General features: G+C 40.6%; 1 protein-coding gene across 3 annotated transcripts in view; it reads left to right on the top strand.

Moving 5' to 3' along the window:
* The window catches only part of flt1 (fms related receptor tyrosine kinase 1), a 39,422-nt gene that overhangs the window by 6,978 nt on the left and 10,451 nt on the right, over nt 1-21,993 (top strand). Inside the window, exons 4-20 of one of the 3 annotated variants that reach the window (XM_028569622.1) lie at nt 366-490; nt 3,787-3,952; nt 4,189-4,325; nt 5,952-6,123; nt 6,278-6,395; nt 6,712-6,881; nt 6,983-7,130; nt 12,850-12,973; nt 13,915-14,023; nt 15,237-15,545; nt 17,664-17,810; nt 17,883-18,014; nt 20,151-20,257; nt 20,621-20,756; nt 21,202-21,306; nt 21,401-21,514; nt 21,641-21,729. In XM_028569622.1, coding sequence (XP_028425423.1) covers nt 366-490; nt 3,787-3,952; nt 4,189-4,325; nt 5,952-6,123; nt 6,278-6,395; nt 6,712-6,881; nt 6,983-7,130; nt 12,850-12,973; nt 13,915-14,023; nt 15,237-15,545; nt 17,664-17,810; nt 17,883-18,014; nt 20,151-20,257; nt 20,621-20,756; nt 21,202-21,306; nt 21,401-21,514; nt 21,641-21,729 — 2,408 coding nt within the window. Of the gene's footprint in view, nt 1-365; nt 491-3,786; nt 3,953-4,188; nt 4,326-5,951; nt 6,124-6,277; nt 6,396-6,711; nt 6,882-6,982; nt 7,131-9,178; nt 9,501-12,849; nt 12,974-13,914; nt 14,024-15,236; nt 15,546-17,663; nt 17,811-17,882; nt 18,015-20,150; nt 20,258-20,620; nt 20,757-21,201; nt 21,307-21,400; nt 21,515-21,640; nt 21,730-21,993 lie in introns of those variants that run through there. The other 2 variants (XM_028569623.1, XM_028569624.1) reach the window with 2 other exon arrangements.

A 21,993-nucleotide genomic window follows, 5' to 3' on the forward strand; every position in this document is an offset into this window, starting at 1 on the left:
TGAATCAATTAATTGATAAGTCCATCTACAAAACGTTTATATTCACTAATTTAGATAATTGATTAATAATTTCTGTCCTTTTTCCAGCAAAAAATATCAACAATTCTTTGTTTCTAGCTTGTTAGGATTTTAAGATGTTCTCTCTTTTATATCACTGCAAATGTTATATATTTCGGTTTGGTTGTAGAAAACAAGACATTTAAGAGGTCAACTTCTGTAATGGACATTTTTCTGTCATTTCTGTGAACTGACCCTTTAAACTGTACACATGGTTCTATACTTTAATTTATGTGATATTTAAAAGAGTCATGCTTACAGTATTATCCGTACCCTATGTGTCCCTGACCGCAGTGTTTGGGTTTCAGACAGCCAGCAGCCATTTGTGGAACATCCGGGTATGAGCCCAGATGTGTTGTACATGAAGGAGAAGCAGCCGCTGGTCATCCCCTGCCGGGTCACCCACCCTAACGCCACCACCACACTGGTCAAGGTCAGTGCAGGAAATATGAATGAAATGACAAGTGACAGTTTGAATGTCTTTATAAATTCATATTTGGGTGCAGAGATCTGCTCTGCATCATGATTGCCACATGTAGCAAGTGTATCTTTCTCTTCCCAATCACACCACTCACATTCTCTGCTCATTATCACTTCCCAGTTTTTTTGTTAGTGCTCACATATGCACACAATGCACCGTCCCGTTGTTTCCTCCTCTCCAGATCATTCGCCACATTGTTCTTATCTTGGCAGCCATTTCTCTGTGGCGTGTGGGTCCGTTTGTTTGTGTCCGTCTGCGGATATGTGTGAAAGTGTGTGCGGATATGGTTGTGAGTGTTGGTGCTTGAGTGCTGAGTGAGGGGGCCGACAGTGTTACTAAGTGCAAAGGGGAGCATTTAGAGTGCTTGTTGTCTGCTTTTGTATGTTGCTGTATGGATTTTATTTGCCTGTGAATGAAGCAAAACCACCTGTTTGCTTAAATCTCCAAGAAAACCTTCTGCTCAAAGATGCCCCTTTTTTTACTGACTTTTTCCGATGGAGCGGCACCCACAGCGTGCTGTTGGCACTGTTTCTACCTCTGGAGACAGGACATGGGGTCTGGAGTGCCCCTTTGGCCCCTGGCCAGCACCACTTCCCACATCTTATCCTCTACCTCTTGTAGTAGGAATCCTGGCTGCCAACTTCCCCCAACTGATGCTTTAAACAGCTGGTTTGTCAGAAGGAGGAAGCAGAGGTAGCTACTTTGGCCCCAATAGATCAAAGTAAAGAAAATTCCCTTTAATCACGAATGCTGATCATTAATATGACGGCCTGTGCGTCACTGTTGGAAGCTTATTATAGTATAAATACAATAGAGTAGTTGTAAAACATACAGAAGGCTCTGGACTAGACTGTATTTGTATGTATTAGATGCACAAGACACTCCACCAATTTTGTATCGCACTTCTATAAAGTTTAATGACTTGCAAGTGACAGATTAAAACAGTCAAATTTGTTGCAGCATTTGCTGACTCTTAGCCCCTAGTATGGTTTAAAGTTACATCATAGGTCATACACTTTCCATTATACAATTCTAAACTTTGTTCAACCCTCTCTGCCTGTTAAATGTCTTTCAAACTCCTCACCATCACACACTTTCTTTTAATAATTAGTTATATCAAAAGTCTGAGGATTACCAAAGTTATTACAATTCATCCTGAGGTGGAACATGAATGTCTGAACTAAATTTCATAAGAATCCATCCTATAGTTGTCAAAACATTTTACTCAAAACTACAAATGTGAGCCTTGTGTTAGGCAAGAGGAAAAGTCAGGGGATGATCAAAGTTGGAAGGATTAATTCTGGTCTGAACTAAATTTCATGGCAATCCATTTAATGGTTGTTGAGATATTTCAGTCTCAATCAAAGTGATGGACGGACTTACAGACCAACATCGCCATCTATAGATCCACAGTGCTAGTATGGCTAAAAGACAAGAGGAAAGCTGCAACAGGAGGAAATATCTCAGAACTTGAATTTCTCTGTTTTTGGGACCCAAAAAGAGCAAACACATAAATTGGACAAACCAGACCATGCATGACATGTCCTACTGTTCTAACTGTGATCTGGTCCTTAAAAAAACACACATGTTTTTTGTCTAGCTTCCATCTCCTCACAAATGCTTGGATTATTCTAAAAATAGCTGTCCTCCTCCTTCATCTCTGTGCTGGCCCAACCAGAAATCCACTGCCTGTCACACTCCCCTCTGGAGTGTTTTTTTCCTGGAGGGATTTTGCACTTTGTCTGGATCTCTAATATGACCCTTCTCAGCGGGAACAATACCCAGGAGGCTCTGCTCACTAGCTCTCACTGTGAAAGTGACCAGGAGGTCTGGGATGATGGGGTCGACCTGGGGTTCCAGTCTAAATGTCTATATCCTGTAGTAACAGGATGCGAGGAGATGGACTGGAGTCACGTTTCTCATATCCTGACTCCTTTTACTCATTCGCTCCTCCTCCTGTTTCTCCACCTCCACCTTTGCATAACCTCCATGTAGGTTTGCTGGATGAGGGTAAGAGGGGCAGAGTGGGTACTAAGGGCGCTCAGACTCGGGGGTGAGTGAATTTGGGAGGACGGAATGTGGGAGGAAGTGGGAAGCATCTACTTTACAGGAAGCAGAGAGGAGGAGGAGCTCAGTGGCGTCTGAGAGGATCGCCTCATTCTGTGAGGTGGGATATCAGCCAGTTCACACTGGGGGTGCAGGAGTGGGGGGAAGTGTGTGTGTGTGTGTGGTGGTTGTGTGGGGGGGGTCCACCTGTTCCCTTGAGAGTGGGTGGGAGGCTTCCACTGTGTCACAGAAATTCTAGTAAACATTTCCTTGAGGCTGCCTTTGAGAAAACAACAAGGTTACACAAGTGTCCATGTCAAGGTAGCCAAGTATTATGAAACCAACACTGTGAGAATACAGGCAGCATCATCTGGGGCTTCTTTTAACATATTTTACGCTCTAATTCCAAACCAGACCTGCGACTGTCTTAATACAACCTGAGGTGGATTAGTCCAGTAAAAGTGAAAACGAAAACTCACACCAAGCAAAGAGGAGCTGGATTTGAGCTCCTGGAACAGTGAAAAATTAAATAAACAGCATGGCCACAGACTTTGAATATTTATAATGGTCTATGCATTAAAATGATTTAGTCGCAGTATTGTAAAAACACAAAATACAGCTTTGTGAAGAAATCTTAAAATACGTTGTCATTTTAAATTCAATATTCAGGGACCTGAAAGACATGCAGTTGACTTGCATTTTTTATGAAGACTTGTGCCTTCACTTGAGACTTGCTTTTACAAGACTTAAAAATTGACTTGGACTTGTTTAAAATTATTTAAGACTTGAGGTCCATTTAGTAGCTGTTTGAGTTTTCAATCATACTTGAGATTTGACTCCAACTTGCCCCCCAAAAGACTCAATGGATTTTTTATTGACATGTATTCTTTGCTTTTGGGGCAGAGGCAATGCATCTTGGGATTTATTTTCTCTCTGGCAGCAAATAATGCAGATGACCGCGGTTTTCTCCTGTTTTTTCACCGGTAGTGTTGCATATCACATGTGACCATGTTCCTTCCATATTTGGAATGTTTTAATGTTTAATCATTGGGATGGTTTTCTGTAGCTTGTTCCTTAATTTCTCCACTTGCGCAGTACAAGTACGTGAGATTTCACAGTGTTTTTAAGTGTGTCTTTGTAGTCATGCTTGTGGTAGAGTGAGACATTTGATGGGTGTTGTCTTCTCCTCCCTCCTCCCACAGTACCCTAACCACAGCCTGAGTCCGGACCAGAGGAACATCATTTGGAATAGCAAGCAGGGTTTCACCATCCGAACTCCCACCTTCTATTACATTGGCCTCTTCTACTGCCAGACAATCACTGACGGCATCACACACAAGTCACGTATATACTTTGTACACAGAACAGGTCAGCAGTGCATGAATTCCTTTTAGATACAAAGCAAATCCCACATAAACATGTATGTATGTCTCAGTGGTGTCTATGCAAAAACCCTAGTCCACTCTGACTATATATAAATATATATATATATATATATATATATATATATATATATATATATATATATATATATATATATATATAGATATAGATATATATATACATTTTAACCATAACTATATCTTTTTTCTTTCTTGTCACAGTGAGTAACATCATGGAGGTCTATCTGAACAGCAGTGGACCTGTGCAGGCCCTAAAGGGAGAGAGGCTAGTCTTGAACTGCACTGCCACCGGGGAGTTGAACACCAGAGTCAACATCACCTGGGACTATCCAGGAAAGGTCAGACCTGCATTAAAGTATGCAGAGACAAATTACCTTTGGCAGAGATTGAGCAGGAGTGTATAATTCTATTAACATACAGTTCCTATTCAAGTAAACAGACTAGTTATTTTATTGATATTTAAAAGTAGAAAATACTTCTTTAAAAGTTTGTTTGAGCAAAAGTAAAAGATCACTCATTTAAATGTAGCGTAAGTAAACCAATTCGAAATAATCCACAAAAAGTGCACAATTTAAAGAAAGCAAGATCACTCTTCATTTATTATCAATCCTTTCACTAAAATTTTTCGAAGCTCACAGAAGCTGACAATATTTTTACATTGCAAAGGATGTGATCTTAATTGAAGTACCAGTGCTGTACCACTTTCTAATAAGGCCTATGGCATTAGGGGTTTATTAGTCTATATCCATGACTTTCCACTTCTGGGATTGCCCCGTTGCTGCCGGAAAATCCGCTGTATGTCCATCTTTTCGGCCTGATGTCCGTTACCTTCAGCTTTCTTTGTGTTGGAATTTTAAACTCCGGTGGATTTATGAGGACTATGGTTAACTGCTCCTCAGATCTCTGCAGGGTAAATCCAGACAGCTAGCTAGACTATCTGTCCTATCGGAGTTTTCTGTTGCATGACTAAAACAACTTTTGAATGTACATGTTCCACCAAAACAAGTTCCTTCCCGAGGCTATTTTGCAGCGGCGCTTAGCGCCACACATGGTGATTGTGATTGGTTTAAAGAAATGCCAATAAACCAGAGCATGTTTCTCTCCCATCCCGGAATGCTTTGTGGACTAGCCAGACCTTCCTCAGCAGCGCTGTGGAGGAAGGTCTGGCAAAGCAAGACTAGGGGTATATTAGTTGTGACTATGACTAGCATGACTTAATAAATAATTTATTAGAGCTTTATAGATTAGCAAGAAGCCATTTGTACAGCCACCCTTTTGTTTTTTTCAGATTGTTAAAAAAATATTACCGGACAGTTTGACTACATGCTGCAGAGCATCTTTTCCATTATTAAGAAATTAACATTTACAACTCGGAACTTGATAGATCATTGCAATTAAAGAACCCTTTATTAATGACTTGCCCATTGTCTAACAGGCTTTTATGTAAGTCATTTATAAAGGCCTGTGGGTTTCTGACTAATCATAATATACTTTTTAATAATAATAATCTTACTTTTTAATCATATTTTGCAAGTTTGACAGTATAGACAGACAGGAAAAGTGGGGGTAGAGTGAATGGATGACATGCAGCATCAAGTGGAATCAAACCAAGGATGTGGTTAAATAAAACGACAATTTAAGTTATGCTGGATGAGGATATAAATTGTCTTTATTGATGCCATATTACAGGTGTATGAGAATTAATACTTCACTTATTAACCATTAATAAAGCATTTAATTACAACTTGTCAACCCTTTACAAACTATGATTTATCAGAAAATGGTCCTTACATACCTCAAATAAAAAATAAGAAACGTAATTGTGAAAAATTCAGTCAAGAGGTGCACTGTTGATTAAAAAAGTTACCAACACTTGGGTTCAGAGATTTTCAAAATAGATTTAAGAACACACAGATGAGTCTTCAATGTTAATTCTGCTGCTCTTCATCTCTCTGCACCTTCAGAATAACAACACAGGCTCCACTTCCAAGAGGCTCCTGAAACACAGAACGCACATGTTGTTCTACAATATTCTGACCATCCCGAAGCTCCAGCGTTCAGACCGAGGCCTCTACACATGCCGCGTGACCAGCGGGGAAAAAACCAAACAACAGAAAGTCACTGTTACAGTTTATGGTGAGTGTCTTCCACTAAAACATCCTGACATGTATGTGATTCAACCGCTAACAGATTGTCTGGAGGGTGGTGGTTAGATGTCACAACAATGATCAAACTTTTCCATTCACTTACACAAATTTGTGCATGTTTTTCTTACATTTTTAAATTTTAGACCGTCCGTTTATTCGCCTGAAGTCCAGACATGGATCTATGATGGAGGTACAGGCAGGACAGAAATCGTACAGAATCTCTCCCAAACTACGAGCGTTCCCTGCCCCTGAAGTCACCTGGTAAGAGATCACCTAACCGCCTTGTTTTTTGTCTTTTTTTTTTTTTTTTGCCTCCCTTTCCTAATGTCTAATAAAGTTTGCGTATTGTATCTATTTTAATCTCTGACACATTTCCTCAACACAATTTCCTTTGAAAGGCCTTGGAATGATGTTTGTTTTAGCAACCAAGCATTGCTCATCATATTCACTCATTAAAATGATTGAAGTCATTCTGTAATTTTAGACTTTCAAATGATTTTCCTCCATTAAACTTTGGTTTATACTGACAATCATACAGTCCCTGAAACTTTGCTCAGAGGTCTTTTTTTTCTGACAGGTTGAAGGATGGCATGGTGGCAGCAGAGCAATGCTCCAGATACCACATGGATGGGAATTCCCTGGTGATCCGGGATGTGGCAGAGGAGGATGCTGGGAAGTACACTGTCCTGGTACGAATCCAGGAACATGGACTCTACCAGAATCTCACGCTCACTCTTGTGGTCAATGGTGAGAAATTAAATTTTTCACCCACCAACAATCTTTAGCTTTGTCTTAGACTTCCCTCAGTGTTAAAACTTTTGTGTTTATTTGGACTTCTTGTCTGATAGTGAGTCCTCAGATAGGGGAGAAAGCGGTGTCGTTGCAGGACCCGGGCTCGGTGCCACGGGGGAGCAGACAAGCCCTCCATTGCACATCCCACGGAGTCCCTCCTCCACACATCCAGTGGCTATGGCATCCCTGCCCATCCAAAGGCCTGTAAGTAGCCCAGAAGACTGAATGCAGTGCAGTGTGCACATTAAAATCCTGCCTCTACAATGAGCTGTAAACCATTTAAAATTGCACCAGCTGGAATAAGCTTCAATATAGTATAAAAGTCTTCAAACCTTACTTTAGAAAATAGTACTATTTAAATATTTTGATTTTAATAAACTCAGTATGTTGTAACATCAAAAAAAAAAATATATATATATATATAAAAACACATATATATATATATATATATATATATATATATATATATATATATATATATATATATATATATATATATATATATATTATTTTCAAATAGTTAAATTCATAAAATGGCACATTGTTGCTGTTTTTAGTTGATATCAATTTAAACTTTCAATATTTTGTACATATTTTGGCTGCAAAGACTACAAATAATATCAATGCCATAATGTTACAAACATCACAAAAAATTATGTCCTGCTTTGTTTGTCGGCCTTTGGTGGTGTGGTGGTGTGGTGGTGTGTGTGTGTGTGTGTCTGTGTGTGTGTGTGTCTGTGTGTGTGTGTGATTTTTAAAAATGAGACATGTTTTGTCTATTTCAGCATGGGTTCAGACAGCATTTCCTTCTTGTGACCAGAACAGATGCCTTTGGGGGCCTTTTGTGTGCGCGAATGTGTGAACATGTGTGTGCGTTTATTTTTTTGTGTGTGTGTGTATATATACATGTATTTGTGTGTGTCTCATCATGTCTGTGTTTATATGTTTGCTTGCTTGTGCAACTCTTTCATATGTTTGTTCTCTTACTGTCCGTGTTTCCATTTTCATATGTTTGTTTAAGTGTATACAAATGTGTAGCGTGTGTGTGTGTGTGTGTGTGTGTGTGTGTGTGTGTGTGCCTGGTGCATTCATAGACAGTACACAGCGTATCTTAGACTTGAAAGGGCAGAAAAAAAAACACACTTCAATAGAAGCCAGTTCCGTGCTCTCAGTCACGATTTGTTGGTTTCTAAATCAAACGCTATGATTTAATGAATTTCCTGTCCAGGACGCAGGGTAAGAGGCCTGTTTATTATTGTGATTGCACACTGCATCCTGTGATGCCTTTTCTTATATCTGACACACACACTATATATAAAGTTCTCATGAGAAATGGCCCAACCCAGTGATGCCGAGGGACAGTCATTTGGTCAACAACACACACGAGTACTCAAGCAGGCACTTGGCAGAAACATTGATTGTGTTGTTCTTGGAGGTCAGACACTTATTGTGTTGCTTATGACCAAGTCAGAAAGGTTAAGCTTTACCTGAGAGCACCACAGCAGCCGCCCATACTCTATTCTCCCTCTGAGACACACTGACATCATCAGTGTACTTGACCCTTAACACCGGCACTCTCATATGGCGCCATACCGTGGTGCCTCCAGTGTGGTTTAATCCATCCGTCTCTGCCAAATGTATCCTACACAATGTACATGAACATCTCTTTATCACCAGCTGGTGATGCTCAAGTATCTGATATTTATTCTAAATCTAGGTAGAGTGATATAAACTCTTTATCCTGCAGAAAATATATTTAGATTTTCAGGTAAAAACTATAATGACATTTTGCTTCTGTTGTACCTAATTATGGTTTCATAGTGTAGACTCACAGTATGTATGAGAGCAGAGTTGATCTTGTTTCATCATGATGAGAGTCACATGCAATCTGCACATGAGGAAAAACTGCCCAAAACCAATTTTATAATTAATTTGGTGATTCACTGCTTGATAAATCGATTAAAATTGATTCTGATTGGGTTGTAAATCAAATTTCAATTTGAAATGTATTCAGTCCATAGATTACACAAACAATTTGGCATAAAAGAAAACATTTCACTGCAGCACTAAAGCTGCAGTTTATTAACATTAAGGAACTAAAGTATAATTGCACAGTTATGTTCCAGCAGATTACATTTGTTTCTTCACTGGCTGATTTACGGTCCTTTGTAAAGCTCTGTTCTGGTTCGCATTGAGTGTATTTCTTTAGTTAGTTTTTGGCTGGATCCTCACAAGGCCCTTGTTCTTTGCAGCCCGGCTGCACCACAAGCCTGACGCCGCGCTGGAGGAGGCCCAGGGACAGTGGACCAGGCTAGGCCAGGCTGATGGGGGGCCTCACGCCTGGGCCCTGGGCCACTCCTGGGTCTGGCCCTGGGAACTGCAGCGCTCTTATCTGGCCTGGGCAGGAGGTGCACTGGGCTTCCTGTGCAAAAATCAGAGCGCTTTTCCTCTAGTTGTTTGGCTTCCTCTCCGACGCGAGACGCTTCCCAGCAGCATGATTGTCCCTTCGTCTTCAAACGTGGCACAGTCCGCTTCCTCAAGAGCTTGATCTATTCTTGAGAACCCCCCCCCACACACACACACCCCTTCCCCCAACTCTGCTGCCCCCACACATACATCTCCAACCCCTTCCGTCACCAGCTCTGCCCTTCACCCCAACCAAGCATCAAGAACAACTCCCCATCGCCTCCCACCCTGGAGCCCATCCCCTCCACCACCACCTCCACACACTCCTCAGTGCTTCTCCACAGCAGCCAGAACCCTCAGTGACATTACCAGTGATCCCATGTGATGATTCTGTGCTTGCTAAACTGGTGTGGAAAGTGAGGAAAGTGACTTGAAACACTGCTGAGCAGTGAAAGACCAGGAGACAAAGGAAACAAGGGGGAAAATAAGCCACATCACTAAGGATATAAGGACACCTGCTTTACTGATTATTTATTTCCTTAATTTCCCCAATTTAAGTCATCCCCTCTCACCCAGCCATGCTGTAGTTTTATGCTTTTTACATTTCACAGACATTTTGAGCCAGAAGAAGTGCAATTCCATTCATCCACCAGCCACATTTCTGGAGCTGCTTTGCTTGTTTTTTGTGTCCTAGAGTGGTACTATAATGGGTGCATGAACTGTGCCTGTCCCAAGCCCTCATCTGATTCTGACATCCACAAAAGCTGTGAGTTTCTTTTCCGATTTCTTAGCCACTGGTAGAAGGTCAAATGTGCTCACCTTGGATGGGCAAAACAGGAGAGAGGACAAGCTTTGTGTTGTTCACTATGGGATGCCTACAGTTCTCTTATTAAAGACTGACGGTCAGCAGACGCCTACCATGTAGGAAGTCTCCACAGACCAGAGACTATGACCAACCTCTATCATATTATGTCATCCTGTGTCATCCAGTGTTATCCCATGTCAAAATGTCTTGTTTGTCAAATGATGTCAGTATAACAGCCTTGTTGTCTTTGTATTGAAAGTTTATTAATGGAAAAAAGCTTCCGCACACTCAAAAGTTAATTAAAACCTAATGTATGAGTGCCATAAGTGTTTTAGTAAAGTCCATATCTACAGTGTGTGAGTGTGAGTGTGAGTGTGAGTGTGAGTCTGAGTCTGAGTCTGAGTCTGAGTCTGAGTCTGAGTCTGAGTCTGAGTCTGAGTCTGAGTCTGAGTCTGAGTCTGAGTCTGAGTCTGAGTCTGAGTGTGAGTCTGAGTCTGAGTCCCATTCTACGGGTGTCTCCCAATGTGATCCATTCCTTGTATACAGATGTTCTATGAGTAATATATGAATCTAATATTTAATAATTTTATACAACTAACTTACATACGACAAATGACAATATTTGCCAACTTTGTATGAATCTGTATTGAAGTGTTATATCAGTTGTTTTTGTTTTTGCATTAAACTTTGCTTATATTTGTGTATTGGTTTATACTGCAGTGTGGTTATTTTGGGATTGAGACAGAAACGGACAGGGACAGCGATAAAAGTGTATTTTCGGTAGTGAAACAAGACAGGAAGAAAAGGCAGGAGATGACCCCCACTGATACACAATTCATTCATATTTCCAGGCGGCTGCTGCTTACCTTGTTCACAGGCACACACTGTGTGAATGTGGTTGTGGTATGACTGTGTATAAATGCATTTCATTATCTGTTTCTAACCACATGTACTGTATGTCCACACATCTATCTGACTAATCATATTTGTGTGTGAAAGTGCAACTTTGAGTGAGAAAGCTTTTCCTTGGAAGTGTGGGAGTGTTAGCTAGTGTAATCTGTGTGTGTGTGTGTGTGTGTGTGTGTGTGTGTGTGTGTGTGTGTGTGTGTGTGTGTGTGTGTGTGTGTGTGTGTGTGTGTGTGTGTGTGTGTGTGTGTGTGCGCGTGCGTGCGTGCGTGTGCGTGCGTGTGCATGCGCGTGTGTGAGGCCCATGGTGTCATGCACAGGGTGTGTCGTTTGTGCAGTCGCACACTAGATGCCAAAAGGAAGAGCAATCAGGGAGCAGAGAGAAACCAACCTCAGGGTGGAGCTCAGAACGAACAGAAAAGGATACAGACAGAGAGATAGGAAGTAGAGAGGGGGTGTGACACATCCATAAACAGGCAGAGGATCAATGATCATAATGGAAATGACAGTTTAGGGATGATGGTCTGTGTGGTAATGTCTAAATAATGATAAATGAATTTGATTATGAAATCTGTCTACATTATACAGATAGATAGATAGATAGATAGATAGATAGATAGATAGATAGATAGATAGATAGCATTTTTGGCCTGCCACAAAATGTATCCCCTTTCTATAATGTCTCCCTGCTATCAAGTTTTTTTATTTTGTATATACTTCAGATTATGCCTAACAACTTTGGTGAATATGGATACTGCATTTTCAGTCTGTATCATCTGTGCTTTATCGAGAGGGGATACATATTTTGGCAGACCGAAACTGCAGTCTGAAAGTATTTTTATCACACTATAGTTCTTGCTAGGACTAAGTACAAACTTCTCCATATTCACTTAGGTTATTATGCATAATTTGAAGTTTAAATAAAATAAAATACTTGATAGTAGGGCGTTATCTGTGCATTATAGAGGGGGGATATATTTTGGCTGACTGAAAAATACAGTCTGAAAGAATGTGTATCCTCCCAACTTTTGCTAGAAAAAAAGAAACTTCTTCATATTCACCAAGGTTATTAGGCATGATTCGAAGTATATACAAAATAAAATACTTGTTGCTGTAGATGGTACTTGCTACATTTTCATTACATTACATTTATCATCATATTCAATTTAGATAAACAGTTCAGCATTGCTTATACTGTTAAGAGACATGGAAAAGTAAATTAAATATACACCTTTTCCCTCAACTTTGAAAAGAATTGATCAAGCATTGTGTGTTTAGGCCCCACCCCAGCTCCTGTATGATTTCAGAGTTTTTCATCATAAGGAGATGTGCATAAATAAAACACAAAGCAGTCTGCATGAGCTCTAGTTCCCACAGTACTACTTGTGTGTAACCTATGGATTTAGACTTGTGAGAGTCATTGAGAGGGACAGGAACAGGAACTATTGTACTGGAAATGTGGGATGAATTGTTAAGAACGGAAGGAAGTTGATCCACAGCATTACAATACCACCTCTGCATCCTCTATGGATGAACAATCCAGAATGACATAGCACTCCAAAGATCCACTATTGTCAGCCTGCAGGACAGGGTAAGAGGATGTGATGCTATTGATAAAAATGGTTTGGTGATGATGATTATGTGAATGAGAATAACATCATGCAGCGATGATCAAGGCGTTTCCCTGATGTTCTGGTCTTCCTCCTGCCGAGCACAGCTGAGAAAAACACACACACATACACCTGAAGGCAGTATAAAATGACTTGTGTCAACACAGCTGAATCCCTATCTTCTTCCTTCTTCAAGGTGTGTGTGTCCAACATCCTCCTCCCTTTGGAGCCCTGTTACAGAGAGGGTCCCTGCCACGTTCACAAGCAACCACATCCTGAGTATTACACACAGACAAGAAGTGCTTCAAGGGAAGAAAAAGGTAGGTAAAGCACTGAAATACACACTTTGACTGACAGGAGAGCCATGTTGTGTTAATAACAGGATTTGTAGTTACTGTTGGAAATAAAGTAAAAAACACAAAACAGCACACTGATGTGGATAAGCTCAAAGGTACAATAACTACAGTTGGTCCTGGAAAAATATTTGAATTGCAATTATAAACAGACAGGGGCGTCAGACTAGGGGGAAAAGGGGGACTGAGTATCCAAAAAAGATGCTAGAATGAATAGCTGTGGATGCGGGGAGGGGCCCATAGCAAACGCCTTTCTACAGGGCCCAGAATTTTGTGCTACACCTCTGTAAACAGATAATAACAGATTTGATGGAAATTGGCCCAAAATGCACCAATCTGAATAGAAGGTGGATCATATGTCACAACTACCATAATCAGAGCAGAAAAATACTTTACACATCTATAACATGAGACAGGTGCGTCAGAGAGGGACAAGTAGGTCAAAAGTAGCAAAGAAACTCCAGCACACTGCCTAACTTGCAAAGATAAATTTAATAGCTGGCAACATTTCGGTGTAGACCTTTGCCTGATGATGGTCTTTCTCTCACAATATCATCTTTACTCTTACTGCCCTTCTTTGCTCACTCCTCCCACACACACACACACACACATTCACAGACACACTTTTATTAATACGTATTGACAGCTTGCATGTTGAGCTGCCCACTGGGACAGGAGGTCTGGCTCTGAGAACCCTATTGTCTGCTCAGTGGGCCCATAGAAAATATGAACAGGCCTGAACCTTAAATGTGTGCACGAACGTGTGTGCATGTTCGCGTGTGTGTGTGTGTGTGTGTGTGTGTGTGTGTGTGTGTGTGTGTGTGTGTGTGTGTGTGTGTGTGTGTGTGTGTGTGTCTGTCTGTTTTTCAGTGCTGGTTTGATAATGCGGATGTTTGTGTTTTCTGTAGACAGTGGGGGTCCTAACTGTGGCAGAGGCCTTTGTGTCTGGAGTGTATCGCTGCACTGCTTCTAACTCTGCAGGCACTGACCAGCTAGACCTCCACTTCTACGTCACAGGTGAGGAAACATCTCCTCAGATATGCACCATGGGCGTTTCTTTTGTGCCCACATATGGGACTTTTTAAAAAAAATAAGAAATTATATCTATTTTCCCTGCAATCTTTTCCCTCCAACATTCACTTCCCAGAATATTAAATAACTAGTTTCTGTCTTCTTCCTGTCATATGCTTTCTTTTCTCACTTTTACTCCCTCCTCAGTTTCAAAATAGCAGCTGATCCACTTGATGGATTGGCAAATCATTTTTGTACTGATATTCTATTCAAAATAATGAATGACGATGGGAAATAATAATAAAATAATTTTAATTATTCTGTTGTTTGGTGAATGTTACCTGTTTCAAGTTTTACTAAATAAAAGAATTATGCAATAAATTATCTTTTTCAACAGGAAACTCATTGATAGGAATCGCCCCAAACCATTTTTATGTCAGATTGAAATAATGCAATCAGGCATAAAACCCAAGTGACCCTGCATATTTGAGCATTTTCCATCAAAACATGTGAAATATCATACCAGATACAATAACTCAAATAGATCTTTTCAATACTGGAAATGTGTTAAGTGTTACAGTAGAAGTACACACACATTAATCTAGGTTAAAATCCTTGGCACAACAAAGTAGCATACGTGCATCGGGTACATACACTGTTGTTTGTGTGATGTGAGGTTAGATTTGTTACTAGGCGTACAGGTAAAGGGTTTTTATTGTGTTTATTTGTGTGCATGAGTGTGTGTCTGTGCATTAGGCTGTGCTGAGTTGTTAGTGTGTGAGCAACAGCGAAACAGGAACCTGGTGCTCTTATCGTTCTACTTCCCTGTGCAGCGCACTTCCTTGGACTGGCAAGTCGGCTTTATTTCGGGAGGCCTTGGGGTGTTCGGGAAAGATAAACACTATCTGCCATCAGGAAACTCTCGAGCCGTTTCCACGGGAAGTTTCAAATGGCTAAAGTAAATAAAAAGGCTTTTTCACTGTATTCCACTAGCTGCTTTTACCCACAATAGCCATTCAACATTGTCGTCAAAGGTTACAAAAATGGAGGATCCGTTGAATCAGCCTCCTGGTTTCATGCACCAGACAGGATCCACATACACTTGTCGAGAAACGGAGAGGGCTTATTCATCATACAGGAGATCAGTGAAGGTTTATATTTGTTCACGTTCCCTCTCCCTCACCTTTCTTCAACATCTTTTCATCTCTGCTTCCCTCAGATGTCCCAGGAGGCTTCAGTGTTAGCCAGAGGGAGGAGCCTAGAGAGGGTGGAGAACTCCATCTCACCTGTGTAGCCAATAAGTACCTGTACACAGCGTTGTCATGGCAACGAGTGAATGACACAGAGGGCGCCCAATCCCACAGCCCTGTCCTGAGTAGTCAGCAGCTCACATTGGGGGAGTTTTCCAATTCTCTGGTCCTGTTGCTAAGCAACCTAACAGCCAGAGACTCTGGTGCCTACAGATGCTCTGCCCACCACCTGATCATCGGACAGGAGGCCCACCTGGACACACAGGTGGCGGTCACAAGTGAGTAGTCGCAGCATTATGATCTCATCTTCATCGTCCATCTATAAGCCTATAGTCAATACCGTGCATTTTTGGATACGCTTACTTTAAAATAAATTAATCATTCTTTGTTACTTTTGTAAACAATAATAGATCAAGTAATTATCTCATTTATATCAAGCATTTTTGGATTGTGTTTTTAGCTTGTTGTCTGCACACAATGATTGCTTTTATCTTATTTTTTTTTTAGATTGTGCAAAAAATAAATATTCCTAATTACATTTCTTAAATGTGCCCTGCCATACAAAACCGTTTTTACTTGCATTTTTTGAAATATGTTCGATCCAGTGTTATGTTGTGAATGTGAAAATGAACTGCTATCTCCCCATGTTTTCTGTAAACATATGTTGCACACACATACATACATACATACAAACAAACAAACAAACAAACACCCACACTCTCTCACAGAGTTTTGTTGCTTGGGAATTGGGCCCCCTTGACTTCCTGGGGCCCCACCCTGCCTTTGCTCTTGCGCTCCAGCTCAGCACCTCTTTCACGTGGGAATGAGCTCTTGTCTGGAGGAAGAGCACACAATGGCACTTTCCACAATGCCACATTTACAGGCCCCCACATAGGGCCGGAGTAACAATCAGCCAATCAGACACTGTCAGGCCCCAGCCCCGCGGACAATTATCAATTGTTGACCAGGAGGAAGATAGGGGAAACAACAATCAGTCGCCTTGGTTAAGTGACTTTTCTTCAAGTCTTTTACTGCTGTTACACAATCAGGGCTCAACACGTCAACTTCCTCCCCTGGGACCCCCACAAAGGAACTACTAGAGAGACAGGGTGACCAGAAAAAGAGAAGTTGGGGAGTTAAAACGAGAGTAAAGAGGGAGAATGTAGAAAAAATAAAGCATGGGAATAAAGAGACTCAGGGGTGATCTGATCTAATTATAGTGCACGAGTAATGTAGTGTAATTATGGCGCATGAGAAGGAAACTGCATTTAACTCATTGTGTGCACTCATTTGCCAATAACTGACCACATGATGAAATACTACATTGTTGTTGTTTTTTAGATATGGGTTTGTATTGCAGGGTATTTCAGGGTATGTAAGTGGCCCAAGAGAACCCAAACGTCAGCTGACTCACAGGTTGAAGCCAAGGCCACTCTTCTGGAAAAATGTGTCACTACCAGTGCACGATTATTGTCCAAAAGTGGCACTGGTCCAGAAAACAGTGGGAAAAAATAGCACTGCTTTCACTTCATTGAAAATCTGTTTCAGTCTAACTACAACTACGTTTTTAAGTATTGCAGGTTTAAAATATCAAAAGTAAAGTATTCATTATGCAGAATAATATTACTATTTTGCATTAATGCAGGGGTCAAGGAGAGATGGAGCAGGGACGCCCCCATTATATATTGTATGAAATGTTGTTTGTTTTAAACTGGGCCTACAATAACGTGTTGGGCGGTGTAAAGCCTTTACACATACCTTTTTATGGTGCATACAATACTAAGCTATTAAAATAATAATTATTGACATACTAATATATTTATACATCATGTTTTAATGTTAAACATACATGTAGCAAAGTGAATCCATGGCTACCTTAGTGGTTACCTTACCTACAAAAAGGACAATAAGCCTATCATCAATGTTGTGTAAAACAAATCACATTAGGCCAATTTATCTTTGCTAATAATATGTTGGATTCATGTTTATGTATATTTTCAGACATTACATTTTGAAAAAAATTGAATAAACAGTAACTTGGAACCCCCTGCAGTAACTATGAGGACCCCCTGATAAAGATCTTTACATTAATGTATATTACGCATTTTAGTTGGTCAAAGTGGAAATAGTTTTGACTACTTCGTATTCTGTTCTATAGTGGAGTAAAAATGACAATATCCCCCTGAAATGTAGTAGATTTGAAGTATGAAGTGGCATGAAATGGAAATACTGTAAATAAAGTACAAGTACCTTATAATTGTACTTAAGTGCAGTACTTGGGTTAATGTACATTAAACCACTGGTAATTTGCCAAATGTTGCTCAAACACTCATATTTCTGCACACATACTATGAATGCATAGTATTCATTCATAGTTCATGTGTTTCTCCTTTCAGTTTTGGAGCCTCCAGTGCTGCTTAATAATCTGACAGATTGTACTGTCAACCTCAGCAGCTCAGTAATCCTTAGCTGTCCCTCTGAAGGAGTCCCAACCCCAATCATCACGTGGTACAAGGATGAACGTGCTCTGTCTCAGGGATCAGGTAAAAAGAAATACCACACATGCAAACTGTAGCTGTATTCTAGTGACTAAGAGTTTGTGCCACCATCTTTAGGTATTGTGATATCAACTGCAGCTGGGACCCTCCATATTGATCGAATCACAGTTGAGGATCAGGGGATGTATACATGCCAGGCCACCAATGAGAGGGGATCTGCAGAGAGTTCTGCCTATATATGGGTAAACCGTAAGTATCTGTCAACCACTAGTACTTTTCAATTACATTTTTTGATCCTCTGTGTTTACTTCTTCTCAAAGATTGGACTTTTCCATATATGGGTATGTCTGAATGTCTATTGTTCCCAGTTCTGTAAATGTATAGTCTGGATGTACAGACATATAGTACAATATATCACATTGTTTTTATGGATGTAGTATTTATAACCAGAGGCATGGTGTTTCAATTCTATTAATGGGAGATGATGTGTCTGCTTATCAATTCCTATGTAAACATTGATCAAAGAACGTCTTACAGTTTTTTTCGATTGCTAAACGACAGTGGGCACAACTGGAGTCACATGTGCAAAACTCTAACTACAGTCTACACAGCAGCAGTTCATGTGGACCAAACTCTAGTTCGTTTTTCATTGCTTGAACACAGTTTTCAAAACTCTGCACACTTATCCCATGACTTTAACCACAACATGCACAACACTGTAGATTTACAGCACTTTGTTCAAATGCTAACACACTGCTGTCAAAACTGTTAACCACGCATTCAAAACAGAATAGATTTCAGTCTGGTGCCTATCAAACACTGCTGATTGCAATTTTAGCTGAAAGCCTAAGTAGGTGTCTTGTTTTAGACTAGTTAGTGAACATATATGGTATTTATATAGAGAAAGCTCAGAAAGCCTTTTTTGTATACAAACACCAAATAAGAATGAAACAATTATACACTGTACCGTTTGAGAGAAACAGGTAAAAGAGCAAAGATACCAATATGTCCAGGTAAGATGTCTGAGGTTATGTACACAGCTATACAAAAAGTGAAAAACACTATATCTTTACAATAGTAAAACTGCATTCTTACTGTTTTTCAGAAAGTAATGGAGGTGAAAGCAATAGAAACACCACATTTGTTAGTATTTAGAGATGATGCAGACATCTAATGTGATGAAGAAAACTTGCCACATGATGCTGGAGAGAGGCAGAATTAGTCACACTATTCTTTGTTACTGTTACGTATGTACCTTTAGTTTTTTTCCCAGTAATTCCATAAATTACTAGAGATAAAATTCTATATTGAAGAAAACTGCTGATTTTCATTATTCTTGTTTACCTTACGTAAAATTGGTATATTATACAATCTATATCTTTTCCTTAAATAAACTATTGAGTAATGTCAAGTCACTCAAATTGTTCAAACTGTAAAGATGAGAAAGTTTGTAATTTGTGTATTGGTGTTTGATGCTAGTGTTTTTACTCTCAGTGTGTTCTGAGTGACAGTGTGTGTTATCTCAGTGAGGATTGTGTATAGTGTTCGGCTGCACTGAGCCTGTTTTGCAGGTGATGTGAATTGTTTAGCTCAGGTGACTGTTGGTAGTGCAGACTGTAGTTTGAGTTTTGCACATGTGACTCCAGTTGTGCCCACTGTCGTTTAGCAATCGGAAAAAACTGTAACATGTGGGACACACTCCTTTTGTCTAGTTCTCCTCATTTACACATCCACACACATACACTCAAGTCATACGTCCGGTGGTGGTAGAATAGGCAGGCCCCCGTGTGGTTATACCCCACAGTTTGAGCATCATTCCCTGGAAGAAGTGTTGGACACGCTTCCCAGTCAGGGTCTGCAGAGAGAGGAGTGGCTGTGTGTTTGTGTGTGTGTGTGTGTGTGTGTGTGTGTGTGTGTGTGTGTGTGTGTGTGTGTGTGTGTGTGTGTGTGTGTGTGTGTGTGTGTGTGTGTGTGTGTGTGTGTGTGTGTGTGTGTGTGTGTGTGTGTGTGTGTGTGTGTGTGTGTGTGTGTGTGTGTGTGTGTGTGGAGTGGCTGTGTGTTTGTGTGTGTTTGTGTGTGTGTGTTTTGATCACTCAGGAAGGAAGCTGTCTCCCGTTTTTATTTCCTCCAGAAGGGCCCAGCCTTCATCTCAGAGAGGCTCCGCACTGCACAGAGCCTTTCTACTTCTGCACATTAAAAAAATAAATTAAATTGGGATTTGTTAAGGAAGATAAATCAGTGTTTCTAGATTATGGCATGACAGTAAAACACAGCCCCCACACACACAGTGCTAATGTGTGTGTGTGTGTGTGTGTGTGTGTGTGTGTGTGTGTGTGTGTGTGTGTGTGTGTGTGTGTGTGTGTGTGTGTGTGTGTGTGCGTGCAGGTGCCTCAGAAGCCTCATTTCTGGAGATTCCCACACTTACCTGTACCTGTGTGGTGGCCACTCTCTTCTGGCTTTTGCTGACGCTCTTCATACGCAAACTGAAACAGGTAAGAGGAAACCCAATAAAGTTGTTTTCTGGTACAATAAAACAAACATGTTCAGGTTTGTGTATGTACAAGTATTCTTATATTTCTTTAAACTGGATTGAGAGTTTAGTTTTCACTATATAATTTCACAATTCCTGATTAAATGACTGGTGGGAGGCACAGGATTTTCATTCAGCCTCTGTTAAATTATTCAGGTTTGATTTTTTTTTCAGATCTCACTGTTGGAGTTTCCCATAAGCACCTGAATGCATTAGCAGTCCCTGCTCACAACTCTCTACAAAATACTACGAAACTACGCTGTTAGTATAGTATAGTACAGATATGGTTTTTCTAATGACCAAATACACTCTTCTTTCTCCAAAGCCCAACAGCTCAAACGCCAAACCAGAGTACCTGTCAATCATTCTAGACAGAGGGGAGGGGCCAATAGAGGAGCAGTGTGAGAGACTACAATACGACCCCAACCAATGGGAGTTCCCTCGGGAGCGGCTTAAATTAGGTAACCTTTTGAAAATAAAAAATGCATAAATGGATGTTTTTAACATGAGTGACTTTGACTTGATGTGAAACTTGGGAATGTAAGGCTAACAATGGGAGAGAGGGAAGGTATTTAAGATCACATAACAGATAGAAGGACTTTCTCAGAGGTCTTATCAGATTATTATTGGGAGTGACTTTCATTCCATTTATCAGACTCTGTGTTGTCTGTGGTGAGCTAATCAACTCCAGCAGAGGGACTGTAAACTGTTGACTGGAACTAATCAGCTCACTTGGGTGGGATTCAGTTAGATGGACTGTTGATGGAGTCTAAAGTCTTCGCTTATCAGCATCTCACGTCCAGGATGGATAATAATAGTTATTAATAAAGTAGCTCAAGACAGAAAAACACACCTCCATTCCCCAGTCAGTCTCAATCACAGCCTCACTCTTTCTACCTCTCTCAGGGAAACCTCTGGGCCGCGGAGCCTTTGGTAAGGTGATGCAGGCAGCTGCGTTTGCTATAGACAACGACACCAGCTGCAGGACTGTGGCTGTTAAAATGCTCAAAGGTACAAGATCGGGGTCCCTGTTATTCTGAAAAAATAAGATTGCAATTCTGTGTGAAAACATTTGTGCCACTTTTTTCTGCCTTTTGTCCACCAGAGGGAGCTACAGCCAGCGAACACAAAGCTCTGATGACTGAACTGAAAATCCTCAATCACATTGGACATCATCTTAACGTAGTCAACCTCCTGGGAGCCTGCACCAAGCCGGGAGGTGTGTATGTTTCCTAAATATGCACAAGATCGTGCATATTTATGTGTACTATGAGCCAGTACTGTATTTATGTGTACCCTCACACTTTTCACAACTATAATGTGTATGCGATTTCTGTGTGTGCAGGACCACTGATGGTCATTGTGGAGTACTGTTGCTATGGAAATCTTTCTAACTTCTTGAAAGGCAAGAGAGAGGTGTTTATTGACAACACGGTGAGTCTACAAACATACTTAAAGATGGTGTCATGATAGCCGTATTTCCCACAAAACAGGATCTCCATGACGTGCCAAACGATTTCACAGTAAGAGTGGCAGCCCTTCTTCTTGCACTTGAGAAAGAAAAAAATCTCCCCTTTGTGCTGCACACAATTACAAAATCATACACTCAAAAATTCACTTCTGCAATCTGTTTGAGGTTCGAAGATGTTATCAGTTCTTAAGCAGGCTATCTACTTCCCTAATTTCTTCACAGGTTTA

Source organism: Perca flavescens, chromosome 22 (genome assembly GCF_004354835.1).
Source record: "Perca flavescens isolate YP-PL-M2 chromosome 22, PFLA_1.0, whole genome shotgun sequence".
NCBI lineage: Eukaryota > Metazoa > Chordata > Actinopteri > Perciformes > Percidae > Perca > Perca flavescens.